This window comes from Manis javanica, chromosome 15, assembly GCF_040802235.1.
Source record: "Manis javanica isolate MJ-LG chromosome 15, MJ_LKY, whole genome shotgun sequence".
NCBI classification, from domain to species: Eukaryota; Metazoa; Chordata; class Mammalia; order Pholidota; family Manidae; genus Manis; species Manis javanica.
Window position 1 is genome coordinate 37,735,394 of NC_133170.1, and position 27,551 is coordinate 37,762,944.

At 39.3% G+C, this 27,551-nt stretch overlaps 1 protein-coding gene across 6 annotated transcripts in view; it reads right to left on the bottom strand.

Moving 5' to 3' along the window:
* ATP2C1 (ATPase secretory pathway Ca2+ transporting 1) overlaps positions 1-27,551 on the bottom strand; it is a 182,301-nt gene that overhangs the window by 9,176 nt on the left and 145,574 nt on the right. For all 6 annotated transcript variants that reach the window (XM_037009766.2, XM_037009767.2, XM_037009769.2 and 3 more), the window contains 11 exons: positions 27,102-27,258; positions 21,279-21,449; positions 20,122-20,219; positions 13,217-13,267; positions 11,924-12,090; positions 10,512-10,580; positions 9,839-9,955; positions 8,906-9,053; positions 8,305-8,400; positions 6,881-7,022; positions 5,518-5,642 (listed from right to left, as the gene is read on the bottom strand). In XM_037009766.2, the coding sequence (XP_036865661.1) occupies positions 5,518-5,642; positions 6,881-7,022; positions 8,305-8,400; positions 8,906-9,053; positions 9,839-9,955; positions 10,512-10,580; positions 11,924-12,090; positions 13,217-13,267; positions 20,122-20,219; positions 21,279-21,449; positions 27,102-27,258 (1,341 nt within the window). The remainder of the gene's footprint in view (positions 1-5,517; positions 5,643-6,880; positions 7,023-8,304; positions 8,401-8,905; positions 9,054-9,838; positions 9,956-10,511; positions 10,581-11,923; positions 12,091-13,216; positions 13,268-20,121; positions 20,220-21,278; positions 21,450-27,101; positions 27,259-27,551) is intronic.

Consider the following 27,551-nt stretch of genomic DNA (forward strand, 5'->3'; position numbering starts at 1 on the left):
TTGCTCCAAGGATATTATTTTTTAAGTCTCACGTAAGTTATTTCATATTATGCTTTTAAGTTGTAGACTTGGTGAAACAACACAAATAGTCAAGGTATCATAATATTTCCTTTGTGACCATGAGATGGCACCAAACTCACTTTCCACTGACAGGAACTTCAGTATACTTATCATGGAGAAGGCCATGTAGAAAATTGCTTCTAATACAGTTGAGAGGATTGATATTTTTAAAAAGACAAAAAACTATTAAAAAGCATATTTGAGTTCAAAAGCTGAAAATACCCAGAACCCAAAAATGGACCTCTAGGTTCATATAGAACAATTTACCCAATTTCTGGTACTGTGAATTGTTAACCATGTGAGGTACGGTTTCTCCTCAGAGGCTGATGACAGAAACCGTGGTGCTGGGGCAGCCGTGACTCAGGTGCAACAGGCAGTTCTGCCAGGTCTAGACACCATGGGGCCACCACGGAACGGCCACCACCATCCTGCCAGCTCATGGGCAGTTGGCTAGACGAGCAAAAGAGGGGAAGGAATGGCAATGGCAGGTGTGCACAGGGAACAGGCCCCCAGGAGCAGCCCTGGGCTCACACACACGGGAACCAGCAGGCTTAGATCAGAATTCATAAGGATCAAAACTAACAGTTCACATATTTTCCACTTTCCTCCCCAAACCACTTAAAAAAAAATTCATCAAATTTCTTTCTAGATTTATCAGTGAAGTGGTTTACACTTAAATTTTTAATGCTTCCTAAAAAAATAAAATCCTACAGTTTTATGCCCAACGCTACAAGTACATTTATTCTGAATAGCATTTATAAGAAACTGCCCTACAAACACATGCACACTCATCTTGAATAGTCTGGAAAGGCCATAATGGTTGGTTCTTCAACTGGGCTTTGAAGAACAGGAGAAGCTTCTGATTCTCAAAACTGAGGCAGAGGAAAAAGGTTTTCAGGTCAAAGGACTACTATCTAAAAAGACTGGTAAGTGCTGGAACACTGTATGGGGTATAAGACTACAAAGATCCAAGAAGTATGAGAAAAACGGAAAAGAACATTGTTTTCTACTTTGCTGCTATAAATACTTGTTGGGAGCAAGTAGGTTTTTCAAATGTCAACACTATTCAGTCATTGGGTTTCCATACACAGCCAACTTCAGTCTAAGCCATGCGGTTCCTTACTATATGTTATCTCACCTCTTATGAGAATGTCTTACTGCAAATTCAAAAAGACATGCATACCAATAACTCAGATCAGTGTTTTCCAGTCAGTATCCGTAACAGCAGATTCATTTTGAAAGCTCTATAAACAAAAGAGGCTCAAATGTTCTTATCTTTTTCTCCTGCATTTTGAATTTATATAACTGCTGATTCTTAAGTAATAACTATAGTGAAGATGCTACTTTCAAAAAATATTTTATTCTGTCAAGGCTGAGTTACACTCATTTATCACTTCACTTAAAGAAAAAAAAATGATGCTTGTAACAAGAAACCATTTTCCTACATTATAATTAGTCAGCCATGGCTTTGTTCTGTGCTAGAAACCCATCCAGCATGTCTACTGAAAATCACAGGACAGCACAAACTTCACATTTCAAACTGATATGAGTCCGTGAGAGCCTGCTAGGTTTGGGGAATTCTCCCAACAGCTTTACTACCCAAACCAAAAACCAAACTCGGGGGGTATTTTACACTTTTTCCTTTTCTCCTGTCTGGTCATGTCAATGCTCTCTTAGAAGACAGAAATTCCATGCCTTTCTCCCCATATGACTGTCACAGCTCAATTAGTCCCTCTAATCATACTTCCACAGTTCTCTGACCAGTCCCGTTTTGTCTTTACAATTCATCCTCTGTGCTTCCATCAGCATTTTGCAAGACAAAAATCCAACTCACACCATATTCTTGAAACTCTCCCTCACGCTGCAAGCCAGATGTCTTTACCTTCACTCCGGGCCTGCCTACCCGCCCAACCCCTGGTATGACAGGCCTCCTGCTTGAACAGCCCCCACGCTCCTTCCCATTTTCACTGGTTCCTTCCCACCCCCACCAACACCTCTACAGGGCTGTGCCCGATGGCGGCAACGTCCTGTTGCCTCTCAGTTGCAGAATCCTAACTTAAGGCTGGATTCAAATGTCACTAGTTCTAGGAAATTTCTTTGACTACCTCTCCCCATGAAGTTATTTCTCTTCTTAGGCCACTATAGCGTTTGGCGCAGTACTTACCACTGTACCGGATATATTTCACACTGGTCTCCAGAGTTAAGACTGAACATTTCCCAAAGGCAAGATACTACCTTTTATTTCTTTATAAATCTAAACCTACAACAGTATTTGCAGACTAATATATCCACATTAATATCAAGACTGGTTAGCCATCATCCATTACTGACAACAGCCAGCTCTGAAAACCAAAACCCAAAGTAAGGTCGTTCAACAAGAAGAGTCCATACCAGACCACGCTGAGCTTAAGGATGATCTGTCTGTACATGCCATAAGATTAATATTTATTCACAGAATATTTTACTATGCAAATCCACTACTGTTTGGATTGCTGCTTAGCCTGAAAAGGCATTTCAAAGATTTCCAAATGCCTAGTCAAGGAAAATTTGCAGTAAAATATGTGCTAGACTCATTTAAATATGTGTATTTTTTAAATAAATGTGCAAAGATTAGTCTTCACTATCATGAACCAGCTCCTCAGTAGTTACACCCCCTGCTTATGCTGTGCATGACCTTGAAGGGAAGGGGTGCTGTCACCTTTCTAACCCTAGCATACTCCCGGTACTAAATAAAGTTCCTAGAAATGACAACCAATTCATCCATCGAAGATTTGTTGAGTCATATGTAGAAGTGCAATGCACAAGAACTTTCCAAATGACAGAGGCAGAAAGCAAGGTAAAGTTAACTGCGTTCTTAGATACAACATTTGTTGTTTACCACCAATTCATCTCACTGATAAACTATTCAGAGTATGGCCAATACTCACTTTACTTCTATCTTATATAAAATAGACCAAAGTGATTTCCGCAAGACCACCAATGTAAAAGCTGTACTTTTGGTACATGGGTATGGAAGGTAAAAAATGTGTTTCATCCTTGTAAGTGTAGTTACTGCTATTAAATAAACCCGTGTCCTAACGGGAGGTTTTTCTGCCTGATTTCACTCTGTTTCATCCTGAGTCATACAATGCCCAGTACAGAGGTGTAAGTCTTGTTTCTTTGCAGCCAGTTTTAAACATTTGAGAACTACCTACCTAACTGGTGAATTATTTCAACTTCCTTTCTTCCTTTCTTTTCTCCTCTGATGTTTAATCACTTTGGGGCCAAATAACTTCATGAGGTAGTCTAACACAAAAACTCAAATCAGGTAATATTGTGAGGGACACCAGCAAGTCTTAGGGCTAGGAAACGGGGTAAAAGCTTAAAACTTAGATACTAGTACATTTAAATTATCCATACTAATTTGCATAATATACTATGGCAGATACCTATGCAAATATTCTAATTTGTTGTTATACAATGGAAAATTGGAAACTGGATATAGTATACCTGAACTGTACATTTCACTTCTTTTTAATTCACAGATGCTATGTACTATGAGTACTAATTTCTGTATCTTCAACATCTATACGATTTTAATGTTAATAGTCCCAACAGGAAGGTCATTAACTTATGAAAATAAATCATTTGGGGGGGGGGGAGGGTTCAAACACCGAATGAGAAGATAGGCACATTTATTTCATAGAAGTCATACTCTGAACCTAAAATGCAAAGCAAAAGATTAATGTGCATGTAATATGTATTCAAGTCTGTAATAGAGAAGAAAAATCATTACAGAATTTAGGTATGAGACTTCTGGTCACCAAAGTTGGTCAGGTGATGGCTTCCATGTTCCCTCTAAAGAGAGGGGACAATGTACATGTGCCTACTGAGCCTTACAGGGTAAAGGGAATAACCCATAGACATCTAAGCTGCTTATGTTCAACTGTGTCAGCCAACAAGAACTCAAATAGAGACTCTCCACATCAACAGTATTTCAGTGCTAATACTGGCAGTTTAATAGTGGTGATAAAAACTACAGTGGTTTATCCTGACCATTTAAAAATACAAAACTCACTAAGTTTAAGGATTGAACATGTAGGAATCTGAGACCAGTCACAGTTTCAGAGAAAAATGTTCAATAGGAAAAAGGATTTCTAATTTTGAATTTCTGGCCCAAATTTACTACATACTCAAAACAAATTACCTATACCTCATCAAGCTATTATAAAAACTGATGCATTACAAGAGCAAGTCCATCTCTTTCTCTAGCACGCCTAATGAGACGAGAAGGCATAGGAAAGATGTGCAGACCGCAGGGACAGGCTCAGGGCTGGGCCACAACCTAGGCCAAAGTGGCTGCAACACAAGAGCACAGGGCTGGAGGAGAGGCCGCCACTGGGGCCTGGTCACAAACCACCTGTTCAGGTTTGAGGTTTTCTCAATCTCCACTACAGCACTCTGAACTTCCTAAGAAAGATGCTTACAAATGCACATAAAAAGACATTAAAAATAAAATTCAGTTATTCAGGTGAAGTACCTGGATTTATATTTAGGGGATAACAAAATGATATTTGACAAAGGATCTATTTATGTTTAACTCAGAAAGGAGGCATAACATGTTAATAAAGTTATAAATTTCAGCCCAGTCTTAAATATTTTTGACTCTATGACTAAGCGTTAATTACAGACACAGCTACCCTACCTAAAAACCCTACCCCACTGATAGCCCTGTACTAATTTTCTAGACCGAAGACTTAAAGCTAACAAACAAAACAAAAACATTTTTAAAAATAAAAAAAAGCAACCATTTACACTCACTAAGAAAAGCAAACATTTACTTCAAATTGCAGTATAGGCTTTTCAGTCACAAAAGGAAAGAAAAGAACAGTGATCTGACAGTGGTCACATCCTGTGCAAAAGCCTTGAGATACAAAAATGGTAACACAAGGTATCTGAGCTGCTTACATTGCAGGAAAAAGTAAATACAGTAGCTGAAATATGGCACTCCTGGGAATCAACTTCTAAACCAAACAGAATGCCTTTGAAATTATTAGATTTATTTGTGTATTAATAAGAAAGTCCCACCACCATAAATAGTACAATATTTAAAATAAAAAAAAATTCCTATCTAAGACAGATAGTGTATTTGGACTGTTAGACCTGTTTAATTGCAGAAGGTGGTTCAGGTTTGGCCTTTTTTAGAATTAAATTAACTTCCCATTTGCTTTATAAAGTTCCACTCAATTTCAAAAACCAATTTAAATCAAGAATATGTTATCAAAGTTGCATAATTTCATTTGGGACTGCCAGCAGGTTAAAGTCTCAAATCAAGTCTTTAACATTAACGCTCACTTTTAGTCAATGAAAAGTTAAAAAGTTCTCAAATCTTCATTATCCTCTTGAACTTGCCCTTCTAAATGATCCTCAGACTGCAATTCCTAGTTTGCAAATAAAAGAATGCAATATGCATCATACTTCAAGAAAAGACGATGTCTTCGAACTAGCATGCTTCTGAACCGTTTCCCTGCTCCTTTCAACCTTCTTTATAATCTCTGCCACTATGCAAACTGACGAGGCGAGACCCAAAAGAAACAGCAGATCTGCAAGAGAAGTAAGTTGGGTTTTACAATTTTTTGAAACTTACAGTTGGCAGAGCTTACAAGCTTAAGTTTTTCTAGCATTTTTACCATATCTTTTTAAATACACTGTTTCACAACCACTCCATGAGGCAGACACCTTCAGCCTCAGTTTAAAAATAAGGAAAGTAAGGCTCACAGGTATTAAAGGACTTACTAAAGTCACACAGCTAGGAAAGGCAGCAGTCCAGAGAACTAAAACCTAAGTCCTCATGACCATAACCTTTAACAGCAACACAAGAGGGATTTTCTATTTAATAGATCATGCAGCCTTTTATAAAGGTTACTGAAGTATGACTAAAAATCTCTATCTGAAGATTACTTAGAAATAAATCTGCATCTATTCTATCTGAATGCCTAGAAGAACTCATCATTTAAAGGCTATGTCTTTACAATAGTATCTATACTATCACATTCTTGTTTACTGCTTGAAAAAGTGCAGCTATCTCCTTAAAACTCCATTTTCTTTTTAAAGGAGGAATATGAATATGAAATTAAAATATTGAAATTAAACTAAACTTTAAGGTAAACTTTAACCTATAGCAAGAAATACAGTGAGGCTATGTAACTCATTTTCATAAATACCCAAATTAACTTAAAAACCCAAGAATTAAAAGTAGCATTACCATAAAATAGATTAGTCTTCATACTTACATAAATTTATTTTAAATGCACTGTATCAAATATTTAATGCATACAGCATATGAAAAAAATGTCTATCTTCCACATAATCTTATTAATAAAGTTCTCTGCTTTTGGGGTCAGACTGTTATTTCATAAAACTTATTTTTCACAAGAATACTGAAATACTAGTTTATCAAAATTGTAATTTTAAAGAGCAATGTACTTTGTCAGTGAGCTTAAATTTAGTTTTTCTTCACACAAGATTGAAAAGTTATAAACAACAATTACTCTACAAGTTTTGACTTGCTATATTTCAGTCACCAAATATTTTGACAATTGATAACCTATAAAAGAAACTAGGAGAAAATGACAAAAAAAAGAGGAAGAAACAACCCAGAATTAGGAGAGTGACTCTCCTCAACTTCTTCAAATGAAAAACCAGAGCACACTCCTTTTTCAAATCAAGTCAGTCACTTTTCTCAGTTCACTTTTTCAAAGACAGTATCAGAACAAATGCATTAGGAAATACTTACAATTCATCTAAAATATAAAAATTATAAAGATAATATTTTCTTTACCCAGTATACTTAGGCTCTCAGTCTGAAAAACTTTCTGAAGCGGAGGAAAGTAAATAACTAATAACTGTCCCATGATGGATCCGAGAACTGCATAGCAGAACATCTTATTACTGCAGAGGCCGACCTCAAACACAGACTTCGTCTGTTGGCAAAGCAGAGAGTCCGGCAGTTACTCCCTGGTCACAGCAACAACCTTCCAGTGTCAGTCACTGCCAAGTTTTCATAAAACGGGCTGAATTCCATAGCAGCAGTACCACGAAATCTCTTAATTTTAACTATTATTTTGGAATAATTCAGAGGGAATAAGGATAAATTTTAAAGCGGCTTCTCTTTAACAAGAAAGGGCTTTCTTTAAAAGAGTGATTCTCTGTGATACACACACACACACACACACACACACGAACATAGGACTAAAGGTACTTTACATTCCAAAGCATAAGACACTCTATTTGTACATGTTTATTTTGCTAAATCACTTCTATCTGTTCACTAAGGTAGATAATTTAAAGACCTTTCTTGAAGAATGGACCTAGTAATGTGTGTACTGAAAAAGTAAAACTGCCTTTCATAAAACAAAAAAATGGTATAGCTTCTTCAAAAATTAGCCTAAATTAATGACAAATCACCATACTTGGAAAGTTCTAGCATGAAAAATAGTAATAATCAAGTATTCATAGGTGCTTTCAAACTGAAATGAATAGTCAGGCCTCAAATGCAACCAGTTTTCATGATCAATATGCTCTGAAAAAGAACCACTAGTTCTAGCCCATTATCTTCTATCATAACACTTTGAACAATAAAAGGCAATCACAACTTAAGATACAACAACACTGAAAGAAAAGCAAATTTAAAATGTCCCAAGTTTTCACCCACTGACAGGAGTAATGGGAAAAAAATAATATGCACAAAATTGTTCTTATACTTCTAACAATACTTTCCTATGAAATGAGCCTGATACTCTAACCCACAGGTTTGTCCTATGCTGAGGGAGTGTTAACTTGAACCTATCGTATAACTACAGATAATAAGAGAATGAAAAGAGGAAAGATCAGAGAAGAAATATCAGAAACTATAGAGATAAAGAGAATGGAAAGAAGAAAGATGACACCTGTGATTTATATGGTCTTCTGGTCCAAAGTAAGCCTTATCTCCCATCACCTGACACCTGGGCCAGGTACAGGAGGGTGACGCCTAACCACCGCCGTGCCCTGTAACCACTCAGGCAACACCTACCCTGGGGCCTTGGTTTCCCCATCTGTAAATTATGGTATAATGATAAGCATATCTGTAGGAAGGCTGTATCTGGGGCCATAATCTGTGGCTACAAAAATCAAGAAAGGCTAAAAGCCACAATCCTTGCCTACTTACAGTGAGAGTGCTCTACCCATCTGAATCCATCAGCTGAGGTCACCTACAGGGCATACCTGGGATCTGGAGCTTAATGCATTGAACATGTCAAAAAACACAAAACATGTGAAGGTCATTGTTGTGTCTCGAGGTGTTATCACATTGTCTCGTAGCTGTCAAGAGAAAAAACAATGTTAGTGCTAAATTTAATGGACAAATACTACATGCTTTTAGGAAGTTTCCTTTCCATTAGGATAAAATAGTTTTAATCTAAGAGCTACCTAACATTTCCTATATGCCACTTAAATAAGTCATCTAATAAACAGCTGTACTCTACATGGAGTAAAATGTCTTCTCACAAACCATATACTGGATATTACAACTTTCTTTATGGATGGCAATAAACTAGCTATATAGTAAAGGCTGAGATTTTCTAACTTCTCCCCAAATTCTCATGTATTTTTATTGCATCTGAACTTCTCTGCACATTTACATTATTCTAATATGTGACTCAGGATTTATATTAACTCATGAAAATTGAAATCACACTCTTTTTAAATATTACTGCCATATGTTTCAAAGAGCTCCAACTTCCCAACCTTCAATGTAAAGCTCTAAAGTAATGAGGTCCTGTCATACAGATGCATGCTAATAAAGTAGCTCATCTGGTGAATATACCTCCCGCCAGAAGACAAACAAAGTCCCACAAACAATGATTATTGATGAAACAAGTATTTTAAGTATCAGGTTTTTGGTCAAAATGCTGTCCTTCCAGTTGCGTGGAGGTTTACGAATGACGTCCTTATCCACTGGTTCTACTCCAAGGCTTCAACACAAACAAAAAAGTGAATTAGTTTAAAGTCTTAAGGTTTGAACTTGTTACTTTCACAACCTCATTAACCTCAATTATCCAAGAAACTAAATACATTCTCATGGAAACAAAATGTGGAATCGTAAGAAACTCTCTGCTATGATTACAAAAATATCCTTGGATTTTATCACTTTTTCATCTTTTACTATTGTTTATTTGGCACAGTTTGATATGGGATTGATAGTTAAATTTCAAAAAATCATCCAGTTATATTTATATCTAGGTTTACTTATTTCATGTATGGCCTTAAATACTTGACCTACTAACCGGACTCTGAAGTCCCCTTAAGCCAGGTTTTGACAAGGATGGTTTGTTGTGATGGCTACTGACCTGCATCACTCAACCACTCTCTCTGCTGGGAAGCAGCATCTATGGCCTCATTAGTGTAAAAAGAAATACTTCCATGCTTAGGCTCTTCAAACGCGTTCCCAGCCTCTAATACTGACAGCAAACCTAGGTAATAACAGCGAACTCAGTGTCTCCATCACATGTGGCTCTGAGGAACAAAAGGCTTACTTCCTGGGGGCCAGGGGCCGCACATGGACCCCGCCCGGCTCCCACAGAAGGCTGGGCAGCTGGCACTGCCAAGGCGCAGGTGCATTATGTGCACACACCCAACGGGAGTGAGCCACAGCTACATAAACACCTTGCTGCATAGACGAACGATGCTATCGATGAATAAAGTCTTAAAAATTATCAGGATATCTTCTTTTCTAGTGTATGCATGAAAAAAATCTTACCTCTGAGCTGGAGGGCCATCCATAATAATATTGATCCACAAAATCTGCATGGCATTGAGAGGATTAGGAAAATTCATTAAGGTAGCCAATGAGATTAAAGTTAAAGCAGCTATACTCCTGTTAAAAAAAAGCCAAACATGTCAGCAGATTTTAATTCTTATAATTTTATGTCACTTAGCATTTAAAAATGTCATATTGCTACTGTTTTTTAAAAGAAGGCTGTATTTCCAAGGAACCTGTTTCATTCCTGTGAACATTTTCAAGCTAAGACTTAACCCTTATAATCCATAGCATTTCAACAAAGGATTTGCAAAACGTTTAGATAACAGTAAAAAAGAGAAGAAGAATTTTTTAATTGAGTTCAAGATAGCTGTTGCTACACAGCAGCTAACATTTTCAACAAATGTTTTGGTAACTGTTTTCTGACTATAGGAAAGCTCTTCTTTTGGAAAAGACACCAAAAAGAAACACTTAGATTTGACACCCCTTCCTTAGTTATTTAAGGAGCTATTAAAACACAAGGTATTTTAGGATAGAATTTTCTTCTTGGAAAACTTACATATGAACAACCCTCAAAAATAGAGCCCAAAAGCCTTTAGACATTCTGCTTGAAACCTACTTTTCATATAATTTATCTGTAAGACCCATGGTGACAAACTTCTTAAAAACTTACGTGCTCAGTTGAAATCTAACAAAATTTTTAATGTTATTATAAATCCCTTTGCCCTCTTCAATTGCAGACCTGAAATTTAAAAATAAAATTAAGTGAGAAATCATCAACACACAAAAATATAGATACACCTATACTAATGAATGGTGGAGTTAATTTTGAAAACAGATTTCCAGCTGACATAACACACAATCACTAAAATAATTTATTATTTTCTTCACATTACTAATATGAGGGGAAAAAATGGAAACATTATCCTAGAAAGGAATTAAAGTCAAGCCTGCTAATCTCTACCGAAATTTATTTCATTACATAATACTACAATTCTTATACTTAAAAAGGTATTTCAACATTAAAATCACATTTTGTCTTTCTACAAGGAACAATACTATACATTTAAATACTAAAATAATGATCCCCTTAGCCCTTCCAAATTTATTTTTCTTAAAGGTACAAGATGCATGCATGGGGGTTAAATTAATGTATATCAGGAATTAAATGGCATGAAATATGTAAGAATTATGGCATTTAAGCTTTCTGCTGCTCCTACATATAACTAGGTATATATTTTATAGCAGAACTATATAAATATGGTTTACAAAGATACATGTAAATTCTTTCATTTGGCTGAATTTAGAAAAATACTTGTTTTTTAAACAACTTCCCCTTTCTTCCAAGAGTTTTATATAATTCTTTGAAAAATAAAAATCTTACATCCTTCCAAGAGCCTGACATTTTTGCGTCGTGTGTTTCCACACACTCCACTTTAGGCCAAGGTGAGCTAATGAAGCACCCGGGGTATATAATTAGCATGAGTCAATGAACTGAGTAGGCCTGGTCATCCAATAGGTTATTATCAAAACAGGGGATCCAAGTGACCCCCCACCCAAACACTGTGAAACTGATACCACCAAATATTACATAAGAATCTTAAATCAATTAGAAACTGTGGCTGAAACAGACAAAGCTATTCAAACATAACTTTGTCACTGACAACAGGAACAAATACTGATATAAGAAAAGAGGTATGAATGGGAACTGAATTACTTTTAATACATTAACACATACAGTCATGGATAGACACCTTTATTTCCAGTACACTGAATTTAAGTAGAATAAGGGCCCCACTGAGGTCCACTGCTCACCACCACACTAGTGGCAAGAAAAATGTGATATTTGGCTGACATTCAGTAAATATTTCTTAGGTGAATGTCATTTTCTTATGTCCTTACCATTTCATACAAATAATTTTCCCCAAAACTGTATACTAGGCCATAAAATAAGATTAATTGATCTAATAAAATAGTTCAACTCATCCAATGTTTAAATACTGTTAATTCCTTTTCAGTTGAATGTTTGGGGATGGGGTGCAGGGAGAAGATTCTCTGATGTGCATTCACTGAAACAACACTTACATTATGGTTTGGAAATCATCATCCACCAGGATCATGTCTGCGGCTTCTTTGCAAACATCTGTGCCAGTCTGACCCATTGCGACTCCTATGTCTGCAGCTTTGAGAGCCACTGCATCATTCACGCCATCTCCTGTCATAGCTACAACTGACCCACTCTTCTGTAGAGACTGGAATAGCAGGGTGGGGGAGAAGCAGCATTCTGATCAAAATGTTGCTTCCACACAGCTAACAGGGTTAACAAACCTTATTTTTTTCATACAATTAAGACTGAAAATAATATAGAACACCAGTTTTTCAGTAAATTTCAATGTATGGAGGTCTTAAGAAAAAGCTCAGAAAAAGTTGCTATTTATATTCCCATGTGTAAGAACTAGGTCTAAAGTTTGATCTAGAGTTAATTATACAGTGGTCCTCAGGGGCAAACCTGACTCCTAGAGAACATGTGGCAATGTCTGGGACATTTTTAATTGTCAGAACTTGGGGGATGCTGCTAGCATCTACAGGGTAGGGGTCATGGATGCTGCTAAATGTCCTACAACAGCCAGGAGAGCACCTCCCAATGAAGGATCATCCAGTCCAAAATGTCAACAGCACTACAATTGAGAATCTCCAAGGTAATGCAATGGAGGGCTGTTGTGATTTATAACTTAAGTCTATTAACTAATGGATACTATATCAATTGCTTTGTATACATTTGACAATTAATATAAATAACCATAGCCTTTTAAATATTTTTCATACTCTCAAAACATTTTTTTTCATGCCGTATTTATTCAGTTTCTAAATAACTAATGCTATTCACACTAGGATGGATTTGGCTAAGGACTCTTGTCAGAACATACTTCTACACTGTTAAATTGTTCAAAGAATGTATTTGCAGATATTTCATTAGTTTTCTTTTACAGCTACCTTTGCTAACTAAATTATCTATTAATATTCCCATTTCAGGCTCTTAAAAAAAAAAGTCACCTGTTCGGTTTCACAATACCTCTGACTTTAATGCTCTATCAAAACTCCTGTAATGCAAGCATAATGAAAGACAAAAAGCAGCATTTTGGTCACAGGGATAAAACAAGCTTACTCTTAAGAATTCGTTCACCATGTAAGAACTTGTTCGTTATGCTTCAGAAGATTGGAGACTGACGAGAATTAGGCTTGAGATGGATTAATGATTGTACATTGAGCATTGACCCCCCTATACTGAATTTTATTGTTGTTAACAACCATTTGATCAATAAATATGAGAGATGCCCTCTCAAAAAAAAAAAAACAAGCTTACTCTTAGCGACCTACCTTAATAATTTTCATCTTGTGCCTCGGACTAGCTCTGTAAAATACCGCAACCTGTTAAAACACAGCATTCACAAAACATCTTCAGTGTTGAGAAGTATCAGAATAACCCATGCACTTATAACTGACAATGATTTTTTTAAATCATCAATTTAGATAAAATAAATCAATTCACCACAGAGATCACGCTTAAGCAATATGCCATGTTTGTTAAGATATCGATTAAGCAGTCATTTCCACAAGAAATACACAATTAAGTTTTCCTATTACCTCATTATGTTTAAACTCTGAAGAGAAAAAAGAACTGTTTTGAAAGGTTTCAGCGATGGAGAAAGGAAAGCTCTCTTGCATGTTTCCTCACGACAGCGGCCCAATTCCAAAGGCCTCTTCCCTTCTTTCTCCGCTCAGGAGCACAGACGCCCGCCGCTGGGGACCGGGCAAGCACTGGTCTGTTTGCACAGACGGGGTCTGTGCATCCTCGTTCACTCCTCACCAGGCGCTCGGCTGTGCCGCCGGCTACTCACGTGACCTAATCTCGCCAAGTCATATTTTAATTCCTCTTTGTGCCCCATCTCCTGGGCTCGTGAAGCCCTTTCGTTGTACCCCAAAGTCAGTCATCAGAAAACCCACATTGCTCTAACCTAATTTATCCACAAAACATGGGCCACCCCTACAGTCATGTCAAATACCTCCACCGAGAGCACAGAGAGGGACGCCCCTGCCCTCCTTCACCCATCAGGCCCAGCTCCGGCGGCCCCGGGGCCTGCGGGCGCTCGCTGCCCTGCTCCCAGCATTTCGCAGACCCACCGCCGCCGCCCCACCGCCCCTCTCTCCCACACCACTTTCGAGGAGGAGTGGCGTTGACACCCCCCAGCACTCTGTCGGCTCCCCTCCTCTCCTGAGGATCGGTACATCTTAGCTTCCTCTCCTCATAATTCCAGTTTGTCCTCTTCTCCAGTCCCACTCTCGGCTGACAACTTTTTCCTCCTTCAAAGGATACAGAACCAGAAAACACCTTACATCTGCACCCAGGCCCCTCTCTTGCTCCCGCGTCACTCCAGGTGAAGTGAATAGGCCCCGGATGCGAGCCAGATACTCCCCTTCCTACTTGCAGGATCACTGCTCCAAAACTGCCCTCCTACAGCAACACTGTTTCCCCGCTCCTGCGTGTCTAGCACCAGCGTACACACGTGTAGGTGGTCCTTACCTTCAAAGAGAAACAAACCAAGACTGCCCTCACCACTTAGGCCGCCCCCTACTGCGCGCCCCTCTCTACAGCAGGCTCCCTCGGGTTGCCGCCTACTAGACAAGCTGTCTCCCCTCCCCACCCACCCCATCCTACTCAGGCGCTCACCCCGCCACCGCACCGAAAGCCCCATTCAAGAGCAGCTGGCAGCACCCCACAGCGGCGGACAACTCCCTCCTGAACGTCCTGCTTCTCTAGGCTTCCACGACCCCGACAGGCTCCCTTTCCCTGCCTCTCCCGACCAAGCTCCTCTGGACGGCCCTGAAGTCAGTATGTGGAGTATTCCAGGACTCAGCCCTTACACTCTTCTCTGTAAGAGGTGTAAGAATCCCCTGTACCTCTCCCTCCATCCCCTGGTTACCTCACTAATCTTCTAGATTTGGGTTTTATTTATACGCACTTTTTATCTCCAGATTTCTCTTCAAAAATCCGGATCGACTAATGATCCACTTGCCTACTCATTTCCTGAGATAAACTATCACAAACTGAACCCGTTACTTCCCAAAATATGTGTGCCTTCATATCCTCTGCTCGTGGCAATGCATCCTGCAGTCTCTAAATCTGGAGAGCCAGCCTTGATTCCTCCAGAACTGCTGCAAGCTGTCTGACAGCAAATCCTGTTGGCTTCATCCTCAAATATATTCAGAATTCAACCTCCTTACTCTAAAGCCACTGTCAACACCCTGGGTCCTTATCTCTGAACTTACTTTCTTATTTCTGCCCTTACATCCTGTAACCTACTCTCAACACAGTGCCCAGAATGCAAATGTTTAGAGGTCAGATCACACCAAAGCCCTCCAATGACTTCCCATCTCCCGCAGAACGAATGCCAAAAGTTTCTTCTTCTCTACCACGTCCGCTACCCCCACCCCAATGATCTTTTCTCACATGAACTACACTGGCCTCAATGGTTCCCAAAACACACCAGGCACACTCACAAGCCCATGTCCCCTCAGCCTGGGGTGCTCCCTCCTCAGAGGCTGGCCAGCCTGCCCCTGTGTCAGATAGGACCTTCTGGGGGGGTCTCCCTTGGTCATGTTAGCCAGTCCACTCTCCCTCCCTCATCTTTCATCTCTCCTACCTGATTTTCATGCTCTTTTACTTAATCTAACATACTGTGTTTATTTCTCTTAGACTACACGCTCCATGAAGGCAAAGATTTCTGCCCTTTATCTCCAGTGCTTTATAAATACATATTATGAATGAGTAAATGACTGAATGAACCTTAGTTCCACCATGAAGACAGTTCCCAGGTTCTCTCACAATTTTAATAAAGGTCTAAAACAAAAGACTCTGTGCAATGGAGTATCAATTACTGATTATCCACAGATTCTCTAGGTACCATGAATCACATCACTCATCTGGAGAATATACTTCCTTTAAAAAAAGTTTAAAAATCCATTGGGAAACTCTTTAGTATGTCTTTAAAATGACCGAGCTACAGATGAAGTATACCTGGTAACTGTCTCAGTGGAAATTCTACTTTACTGCAGAATCAACCCCGGAGTACATAGCACTAAAATACAAGAGTGCTTACTTAGCAAAGGCTGCAGATTTTTCAGAATATTTAAGTAAAAGGATAATAATCATAAATACTCAGGTGTACAAAGTAAGATTTTGTCTCTTTCCAGGGCAGGTCACTCCATATAGCCACTGTGGGTCATCACTGACAATGGCAGCAGGGTGACAAGCTAGCTATAAGCTGAGAACATATCCCTATCGTGCAATGACGGACCACGTGGCATGCATCCAGCACCCCTATTACTGATACAAGGTCTCAGCGCTTTGAAGCTTTGACAGTGACTCAGAGCAGCTGCTTTAAGACTAGGCATATCTCAATGCATAGCTGAAGACTCACTTGGTGATGTGCATGTAGTACATTAACACTGCAGAGTAATATTTGTTCTTAAAGCCCCAGGATGAGCAAGTCAATCTTTTTAGTTGAGTAAAAATACTGAAATTTAATGACACAAAATTACGGCCTGAAGAAATTAGATTAAAAACAAAAACAAACAGAAATGACTAAAAACTGAAATATATCATTGTATCAAAGAGCTAGGATTAAACCTGGGGGTAACTTAATTTCCTCTATTAATAATCTTTTTGAGACAGAGACATGGGACAAGCGTCATTCATAATTAATTTTCCTAAAAATGCTGAGATATAAATAGCATAGTAAGAACAGGAAGGCTCCATCTTAAGGCCAAGATTCCACTTTAAAAGCAGAGTTGGGAAGTATGCTTCTTAATATATTCTTTGGTAATCAGCCAACAACCTATCTTAAGGCAGGGCGAGCAGCCCTAACTGTATGTTCCCAGTGCTAGAGGGGAACCACTATCTTGGAGAGGAACAGGATCAATGAATTCCTTGTGTCAAGTTGACCTTACAGAATTATCTAGAGGACTGACTGTTCCTGGTGACATAATGTCTGACACTGGAGACAGACATCGTGAGACCCACAAGTCAAGTCTATTCCACCCACTCCCTGCTGCCCTTTGGTCTATTCCTGAAAGCCTTAAAAGACAGAATCCTAAGCCCTTAAGTGAGCCTCCTCTCTGAGGTTGCCCGCACTTTTTCTCTTTAAGTGCGTACTTTCAAATAGCTTTCTCACTGCTCAACTTAACTGCATTTTGTCTCTGCGCTCCTCCAGTGGTGAGCATTTTTGTGTCTTTGTTATTTCATTCTATTTCCAAGTCTTCATTCTGTCTCCACTTTACTTTTGACAAGTAGGGAGTAAAAGCTGCTCAGAGCTTGAATTTGGGCCTACAAGTTCCCATCACCTGGTGACCCAGATGAAACTGCAGCTGCGTGATCTCCTCTTCAGCAGCCTGCCTGAAAATGTCCTTCCTGTGGGAAGTTCTCAGATCATAACCTCCATCCTGTGCTCCGTGGCTCCCCCAAAACGTTTCCTCCTTCCCTGTGCACCTTCCTGCTCTCAGCTGCTGTTCATTACTACTCTCACTTTAATGAATTCCTTCCTTAACTACACTCTTCTGACCTGCTTGGGAATTCTTTCTCAGAGCCAAGAACCCTCCTCCATCCAGGGCGAAGTTTCACCAGATGTGCAGGTAGAGACCTCCCCAGATGTAGCTGCGTGGCCACATTTTTACCTTTATGTCTGTTTCTCTGAACAAGGAAATACACTGATTAAAGATGAGCACACAATAAAATCACTGCAGTTCAGGAGCAGGAGGGGAGGAAGCAGGATGAGGACAACAGGATGAGGAGAGAGGAGTGGAAAAGGAAAGGAGGGAGCTTAGGGAATAATGGAGGGGATCCTCAAAGGAAAGGACCCCTCAAGGTGAGGGGAAAGGAGCTGTGAAAGTGTCTTTTCTCACAGGCCCCTCTTGCAGTGTCATGCTGTGGCTGGCACAAGCAGTTCCTTTGATCGACACGTACAGACGAGGTGTACTAGGGAAAGGAAGCTCTGAAGAGAAGGATTAGGGAAACATTAAAGAAGAGATTAATGAAAAAGTGTTCCTAGCATTCAAATAACCTACCAAAGGTCCCCAAATCTTCCAGGGCAAATAAAAGGTAACTGATGCATTGAAGGAAAATAGGGGACTGAAACAAGTATTTACATCTTACCAAAAATTAAAGAGCGCATAGACTGGGATTGTATTACAGGGACTTGGTTAACAGGCTTGGTGTAATAGAGGAACCATATAAAAAAGAACAAAGAGGATGTCCACTTTTATTGATGGGAAATATAGGACACACTGAAAGAAATCATTAACAAAAAACAATGAGAACTCCCTGATGCACTTTAATAATTGTGGGGTAAAACTGTAATGTCCAGAATCTCTAGACTGGCCTTAGTCCATTTACTCATCAATAGGAGTTTCTTCCCGACAAGGGGTGGGTAGCTGGTCTCTCCTCCCCTCCTCTGTGTAATCAGCCTGGCACCCCAGGCCGATTCGGGCAAAACGGAACACGCCTGCCCCAGAGCCACAAGAATTAGACCAAATTCAGTTTCTATACTACTTTTCACTTGGCTCTAGGTCAAAAGGCCGCTGCAGTGTTAAGACATTTAGAATGTGTGACTGAAATATGTTAAGAGAAAACTGGAGAACGTTTTAATGAGCAACAGAATATGATTTTAGCCCATGTGGGAAAACCTCAGCAGACAATTTAGAGGAAAGGTTTTGTTTTTAACACTAATATAAGAAAAGCTGTTCACACTGACCTGAACCAAAAGCCTAAGAAGGCCAAGAATAGGTGTTGGCTGTAACTTACATGAGATCAGAGGGAAAAGAGACAGTAAAGGGTTGCGGGTGGTGGGGGGAGATTTGGGGACCTTTGGTAGGTTGAGCCCCAGTCCTGCTAAGCTCAAAGGACTAGAAAAAAAAATGATAAACTGGACTTCACCAAAATTTACAATGTCTGCTCTCTGAAGACACAATTAACAGAATAAAAAGGCCACAGACTGGGAAAAAATATTTTCAAATCAAGTATCTGATAAAGAACTGATATCTATAATATATTTTTTAAAACTCTCAAAATTCACTAGAACAAACACAATTTTTAAAAAGTAGGGCAGACACTTCACTAAATAAGATATATGAATGGCAAATACATGAAAAGACTCAAAAACATAAGTTGTGAGGGAAATGCAAATGGACACTACAATAAGGTATCACCATACACATATCAGAATGACAGGAAGGAGAATTGACCACTCATGTGATGGTAAAGATGCAAAACAATTAGACTTGCAAATATTGTTGGTGGGAATCAAAACAACTTCATAGTTTCTTATACAGTTAAACATACATTAGCCATATGGCCCAGCAAAATACTCTTACGTATTTACCTCCAAAATTTATCTTCATATGAAAACCCATACACAAATGTTTAAAGTAGCTTTATTCATAATCAGAATGATCCAAATGCCTATAAACTGGCGAACAGGTACCATACACCCATATAGTGGACTACTACTACATAATATAAAACAAGAACATACTACTGATATACACAACCAACATCAGTAAATCTCAAAGGCCATTATGCTAAGTGAAAGAAGCAGATTCAAAGCCCTCATACCATAGAATTCCATTTTTAGAGCATTCTGGAAAAAAGCAAAACTATAGGAACAGAAAACAAATCAGTGGCTGCCAACTGCTAGAAGTAGAGGGAGCAGTTGACTACATATAGGCACAACAGAATTTTGGGATATGATGGAACTATTTTCTGTCTTGACTGTGGAGGCAGGTACAAAACCATGTGCACTATCAAAACTCTTAACTGTACATTAAAAAGGGTTTATTTTACTGATAAAAATGCTAACTCAATTTTTTAAAAAAGCATTATATGCTCATACTTATATTAAAACATAACAAAAGGGTAAGAAGTATGAAGTAACAGTCCTTTCCACTCTGTACTTTAAATACAGTACAACCTTTGTTCACTTCCACAGTACCTTCAACAGAGGAAACTTGATTCTTGTTGAGCTTAAATGGATTTGCACTGATATTCATTATGATCATATCACGAAATACTCTCAATGTAAGACTGATTTCAATGATAAGATTTCGCTTCATAATCTGGACCAACAAATCTGGTGGTCATGTCCCAGTTGTTCTCAGAGAAAGTTTCCTCACCTTGAATGGTAAGGCACAGAGTAAGGCCTTCCAGTCTGAAAGGCTTAGTTCAGGCCTACCTTTGGTACTATTTGTGAAAGCTGCTGGACATCCATGGCATCTATTTCTTCTCCTGAGACTGACTGGGAAGTTTTGGAATACAATCCCAGACGACTAGCTAAGGCGAAATTGGGGAGAAAATACAATTAATCAAATTGGTTAATATGATTTGTTATCCACTCTACTTGATATAAAGACATTTTAGACTTAAAATCACAGGATATAATACTGCTAAGACAAGTTTTTCTGAATTAATGAAAAGCTGGGGGTTTTGGTTGCCTGCTTTATTTGTGTTTAGACTTAAGAATAAAGAGTTTCTCAATTTAGCCCACCACAGCTAAGAACAGATACAAAGGCCATCCAGTTCTGCGTAGCAGCTCAGTGAAGACTGGAGTGCATTTTTAACTAAAGCATCCAAAGCCACACAAAATGATAGTGGCTTTGTGGTAATCATGCAGCTGTGTGCAGATGAAAATAAACATAAGGGTTTTCTTGGTGTAGTCTTTCCAGGAATGTTCCCAGTGACATATTCTTCCATATAAATTGTGAAACTCCTGTCCCAGGATTTCTCCATATTAACAAAATCAGAATTAACAGACTCTAGCAAACTGTTTAAACTTATTGGTATGAATTACAATTTACAGTTGCTGGTAGATTAACTTACACATCCATTTTTCCCTTATACTTATTAAGGCAATATTAAGTGGCATTCAAACAATATAGGCATATATACAATGAGACAACAGAAATTGAGACACAAGCTATCTTCTTTCAAATTAAGTACAGGTATGGTTTGAAAACTGTCGTCAAATCAAAAGGAAAGGCTTGGTTTTATGGTTTTTTCACACTAGTGATCTAGTCTTCTAACTGTCAGCTTGGTGGATTATGAAGTTAAAAGTAACTATCACCTTGTGAATAAAATACATGTGACTTCATGATTTACTTACATATTTTCCATTAGTAGTATTCTTTAACTAAGTTCTGTCCACAATTTCATAAAGAGTATGAGCAAACAGGAGTCAGTTTTAATTGCATAATCGCAAACAGGAGTCAGTTTTAATTGCATAATCTCAATATAAAGTAACACACTTCACGTCTAATGGTTCACAAAACTGTGCTATGCGCTGCAGCAATTTAAGAAAACCTGTCAAAGCAAAAGGAAGTAACCTAGTTATACCAATTGCAACTGCAGTTTCCTGGGAGTCTCCGGTAATCATTTTTATCGACACTCCTGAAGCAATGAGTGTTGTAACAGCTTCTTTCACACCAGTTCTAGGAGGATCAATGATTCCCACCAGGCCAAGAAATGTCAGCTGTCCCAGTTCAGGACCAGAAGCCAAAGCAAGAACTTAGGAAACAATAATACAAAAATGTGAGTCATAAAACCATTAGAATTTACTTGACAAAAGATGGAGAGAGCAACACCTCTCAAATACCCAAGACTATATCACTGTAGTTATTGTAAAATATTTAAAAATCATAATTATTACATGCCAAGATGCCAAGAGTTTAATGGTTCTAAGTATCAAGTAGCTTTATTAAAAACTAAAAGAAATAAGGCAAAAAATTGTTAAGCAGAGAAGGCCCATGAAGAGTGAATAAAGAATGTTTCACATTAACCACATGCAGCTCCTTCCGACATAAACTACTGGCTCTTTAGAAAATGAAATTGTTTGGAGAAACTAGGTTTGTTGAGCTTTAAATTCAATTTTAAACAGACACCTTTGAAGGTGGCTTCTACTAATGTATCTTTCATCTTTCCATTTTATGGATCTCCAGAACAATTCAATAGCTTCAAGAAAAGGCTAGATTACTTAGTTATATTCATGTAACAATTTTGTAAGTGACAAAGCCTGGTAGGTAAAATGATCGTAAAACCACTAATACCAACAATAGTTTGGATTCTTTATCTTCCTGTGACATTACCATTCCTCATTTGTAACTCTGGAGTATATAAATAGTAGCACTGTACCATTACTTATAGTCAGTCTCCTGTCATCCTCAGACACTTAAGATGCAGCACACAGTACAGGCATTTCCGAGTATCGTTTAACTTACTCTCAAATCCTGGAACTTCTACTAAATGCTGTATGAGCCAAAGGGCTGTGTCTCCATTAGGAATATTATTAGACTGAACAACTTACCAAAGAAAACACAAAATAAGCAGACTGACTAACATACATGTCTCTTGGGAAACTGGAAAGTCCCAGTGAGGTCTCAGAAGTATCCATTCTTATTCAAGCCCAAGGTATGAAGGATTAGATGTATTGGGAACACCATGGTTGGAGGCAATTAACTTCTGTTTCCAGTATAAGAGTCATATACCTAACCACTTCTGTAGATGTGGGCCCCAAAGGCTTTCACCCTGGAGGGAAAAGCCCTGGTATGAGACAACGTAGGCTCCTGACAGTCCCTAGTATTAGAACAGAGGCAGATGGCAACCAAAGGGGACAGTATCAACAAATGTGTCAGCAAATCCCACATGGACAAGGCTGGCTCCTGGCACTTTCAGTGGAGGAATGGAATTAACCTAGGACTTAGAACCTTGTATTTATTTATGTGCTTCTTTAGCATAAAAGAAGATCTGTTACTGTTTAGGACAAGGGTAGGCAGACGTGTTTTGTGGGTTGGCTACCTGATTAAAAAAAAAAAACATACTCGAATTTCAAAATTGGGGACATGTGTTTAAGAAACTTAAATTTTGTAAGATGCAACATAAGTACAAATCAACTTATATTTAAAATCTTTCTGTTCTTCATTATGCTAACTTCAGAGGGAGGAGGAAAATGAAGTATAGGCAAAGGAAGAGGAAAAGACATGAAGTAGAGACAAATGAGTGTGGAGTGTTCATACAGCCCTACAGGGAAAAGACATTTTCTCTTCCAACTCTGGTCTCCTTCCCCACAGCCAGTACACCCTCTGCCTGTTCTCTTTTCTCTCTCACAATCCTTCAGATGAAGAGAGTTAGTCAAATTTAAAAAGTGTGAAACTTCTGTTCCAGAAATTAAGGAAAACAAGGAGTACACCCCAGAACCTTTATGACTTCTCTAGGGTTTTCTAAGTCCAAGACAACTTGGACACCCTCCTGCTGTGAACTTCTGAGAGTAACAAAACTCTGCCCTCTAACAGAGCCACAAGAATACCTTCCTAAACATAGCTTATTATAAGAGCCAAGTCCTGAAAATCTATTCAAATGTTTTATACCCACAGAAAGCCCTTGCTTAAGTGAATCAGGAATAAGAAAATTTCTTATGTAATTTGTTTCCTCCTTCCAGGAATTGTAGTGTCTGACTTCCAGTTTCCTTGAGAAGACTACATAAACATAAGTACAGCTGCCTTTGAATAATGTAGGAGTCAGGAGCACTGGCTCCCGTGTGCAGTGGGAAATCCACATGTAACTTTTGACTCCCCAAAAACATTACTGCCTACTATACATAAAATGGGTCAATTTACTTCAGATGCAACAAAGACTAGAAAAGTAGAAAAGAAATGGGAGAACCTTAGGGTCCAACAGAGAAAAAAGAGAATAGGCAGAGGGTGTACTGGCTGTTCTCCTGATCCCTGTGGGGCTGACACCTGCCTCCAGGTGGGTCAGGCCCAGGCTGAGAGGAGCACACCGGAAGGGTCTCAGGTTTACTGTCTCTTTCCTGCCTGACGCAGGCCTGGGCCCCTCTGCTCCTCTCAGATCCTGGCATTTCTCTGGCCCAGACAGAAACCAGTCAGGTCAGCTGGTTAAAGTGTGGCACTATTAATGCAAAGGGTGTGAGCTCAATCCCCCTATAGACCACTACATACATCTTTCCCTTTCCATTTCCATTTCTATCAACAGGAGAAGGATTCAAGATGTTGGCGTGAGAAGAGAGACAGAGAACTCCTCCTAAAACCACATATAATATGAAAATATAATTAATACAACCAACCCTAAAAGAGCAACAGGAAAGAAGGCTGCACCAGCCTGCTTACACCTGGAGAACAGAGCAGACCTTACGAAACAGGGTAATGTACCAAAGCCTTGATCTGGCAGGACCCAAGCCCTTCCCCCACCCCAGCTCACTGGGGATAGCAAGAGAAACAGAGCGGGGAGTGGGTGGAAGCCTAGGACTGCTGAATACCCAGCCCTGGAGATCTGCTTTGGTAGTGCAAACCTACATTGCATGATGTTCTGGAGATTAGTGGGTTGGAAAGCTAAAACAGGTAGAATACTTGGAGAGACTAAGATTCCAGCCATTTGTGGAGGACAGCGATCCACACCCAGCTGCTCTGGGAGAAAGGAAAGGCAGGTGGTCTGAGAGGCTTTCTAGCAGCAAGAGGGCTGCTGAAGGGGCGGACTTTGCAAGGAGCTTGCTGCATGGGAGTAGGGATAGGTGAAGACTATCTGGGCATGCTCTGCCCAACAGGTTGGAAACTTTCAGGAGCTTCAGGGGCTCCATCCCTGTAGCTGGCTACTCAGCTCTGAAGTCCCCCAATGTGATACAGCCTATTGCGCCTTCCTCCTGGACTGCAGGCACCAGCTCACAAACTGGCAGTCCCTGCCCTGGTGTCAGGCCAGCCAGAGGAAGGCCCTGCCTACAGCAGCTACAGACAGAAAGCACAGAGGCTTACACCTGTGTGCTCAGCCCACTGGATCTGACAGTGGAGACAAGGACTGCAGCCAGGAAGCAGGAAGCAGCTCTTTCCCCCTACAGGCACCAGCACCACTCCCCTATAGCCCCCAACATCATTCCAGGGGCTGAGCAGCTCCAGAGAGTAGAGCTTCTGGGCACTACAGAGCGCCACATACAAATGTGAAACGTCAAAGGAACCTGGTTCAAACCAAAATCCCACAAGCACCATAAAAAGGCCCAAATGAAACTGAAATCACCAATCTTCCTGAAAGAGTGCTCAAAATAAAAATCATAAACATGCTCATGGAGGTACAGAAAAATATTCAAGAACTCAGGGACGAATTTAGGATGGAGATTCAATCAATAAGAAATTCCATACCTGAAATGAAACTTACAAAGGAGGAATTTAAAAGCTGATTAAATGTAGTAGAATAGACGGTAAATGGAATAGAAATTAGAGAAGAGGAATACAAAGAAGCTAAGGCACACAGAGAAAAAACAACCTCTAAGAATGAAAGAATACTGAGAGACAGAGGCACTAAACAATGTATTAGAACAGATGGACCTAAAGGACATCAACAGAACACTCCATCCAAAAGCAACAGAATACACATTCTTCTCAAGTGCACATGGAACATTTTCAAGAACAGATCATATACTAGGCCACAAAAAGACCCTCAGTAAATTCAAAAAAGATTGAAATTGTACCAACCAGCTTCTCAGATCACAAAGGTATGAAACTAGAAATAAATTACACAAAGAAAATGAAAAAGCCCCCAAATATATGGAGGCTTAATAACATGCTCCTAAATAATCAATGGATCAATGACCAAATAAAAACAGAGATCAAGCAATATATGGAGACAAATGACAATAGTAATTCAACAACACAAAATCTCTGGGATGCAGCAAAGGCCACACTAAGAGGGAAGTATATTGCAATACAGGCCTACCTCAGGAAAGAAGAACAATCCCATGTAACAGTCTAAACTCAATGAAACTACAAAAAGAAGAACAAATGAGGCCCAAAGTCAGGAGTAGGGACATAATAAAGATTGGGGCAGAAATAAATAAAATCGAGAATAATAAAAGAAAGAAAGAATCCATGAAAGCAGGAGCTGGTTCTTTGAGAAAATAAACAAAACAGATAAACCCCTAGCCAGACTTATCAAGAAATAAAGAGAGTCTACACACATAAACAGACCAGAAATGAGAATCAGAAATGAGAAAGGAAAAAACACTATGGATACCAAAGAAATACAAAGAATTATGAAAGAATATGAAGAAAAATTATATGCTAACAAACTGGGTAACCTAGACAAAACGGACAACTTTCTAGAAAAATACAACCTTCTAAGACTGACCCAGGAAGAAACAGAAAATCTGACCAGACCAATTACCAGCAAGGAAACTGAACTGGTAATCAAAAAACTACCTAAGAACAAAACGCCTGTACCAGATGGTTTCACTTCTAAATTTTATCATTTAGTGAAGACCTAATACCCATCCTCCTTAAAGTTCTCCAAAAAGTAGAAGAGGAGTGAACACTCCCAAACTCATTCTACAAGGCCAGCATCACTCTAATATCAAAACCAGGTGAAGACACCACAAAAAAAGAATATTACAGACTAATATCCCTGATGAACATAAATACAAAAATACTCAACAAAATATTAGCAAACCCAATTCAAACATACATCAAAAAGATCATCCATTTCTATCAACCACATCACATGTGGTATCTGCTTGTTTTGTCCAATCACAGATACTGGTATTTTATTGAAGAGAACATGCATTAGGTGGACCCAAACAGTTCAAACTCACGTTGTTCAAGGGTCAACTGTAAAGAACACCCATGACCCCAACCCTGCCTCATCAATCCATCACTGATGTCCCTAAGGAAAAGTGGCCTGCTAGGTGTGCACACAGTAGACCCTCCCGTTACTGTTCAGTCAAGACTCTGGGCATGTCATCACCTCTCTGGTGAGAAGCAAGGGAAGGCCGTCAGCAGACAAAGAACAAGTAAGCAATCACCTCAGTTTAAAGGACAAGTTAGAGGCTTACCTCTTCAGTATTTAGGGAAGCATTTTTGAGCTATTAAGAAATAAGACTGGTATTAACGATAGCAAAATAGAAAAAAGAAATAAGAGAGTTAACGTGATGAAATACGGAAGGCATGACTTCATTTCTCCTATTCTCCATTCTCACAGGTTTCTTAAAAATTAGACATGTCCCATTTTGCTACATTCCTGACTCCCCATATTTTGGGGGCCAATTAGTCAATTGAAACATAACACTTCAGAAATGGTGGGTCCGACAAAGGCTGGAGTGGAGCTGTACAGATCAGGTGAAGCAGGCTTGCCTGCAAACAGAAGGAACACGCCGAAACGGCTTACCTCTGAGTCCCGCCGAGCCCATGCGCACCTTCTCTTGTTGGTACAGCTCTCTCTGTGGCTGGGTGAGGGTGAAGGTTTGCCCTTTGCTGTGGTATGTGGTACAGTATTTAATCACCTGTTCATAAGCACCCTTCATGAAACAAATCTCTGGTCTATCCTAAGAAGAAAACACATAGCAAATGAATTCAAGTTAATTTCAGCTTGGACACATGTGCCATTGGAATCTAAATTAGACAAGTGACATGCATTTCTCATCATCTCCAGGGAAGTCACTCAAGCCTAAGACTTTGACTGGCACTTGAACTCTGAATACTGAAGGTACTATGTGTGAATTTTCTGCACCCTCCATAGAAAACAGCATCTCCTTCCAACCCTCACCCACACACCCTGAAGGCAGTGCTCCATCAGGCTCTGGGTTAAGCACTCTGAGACTGGAGAAACTCCCAGCAT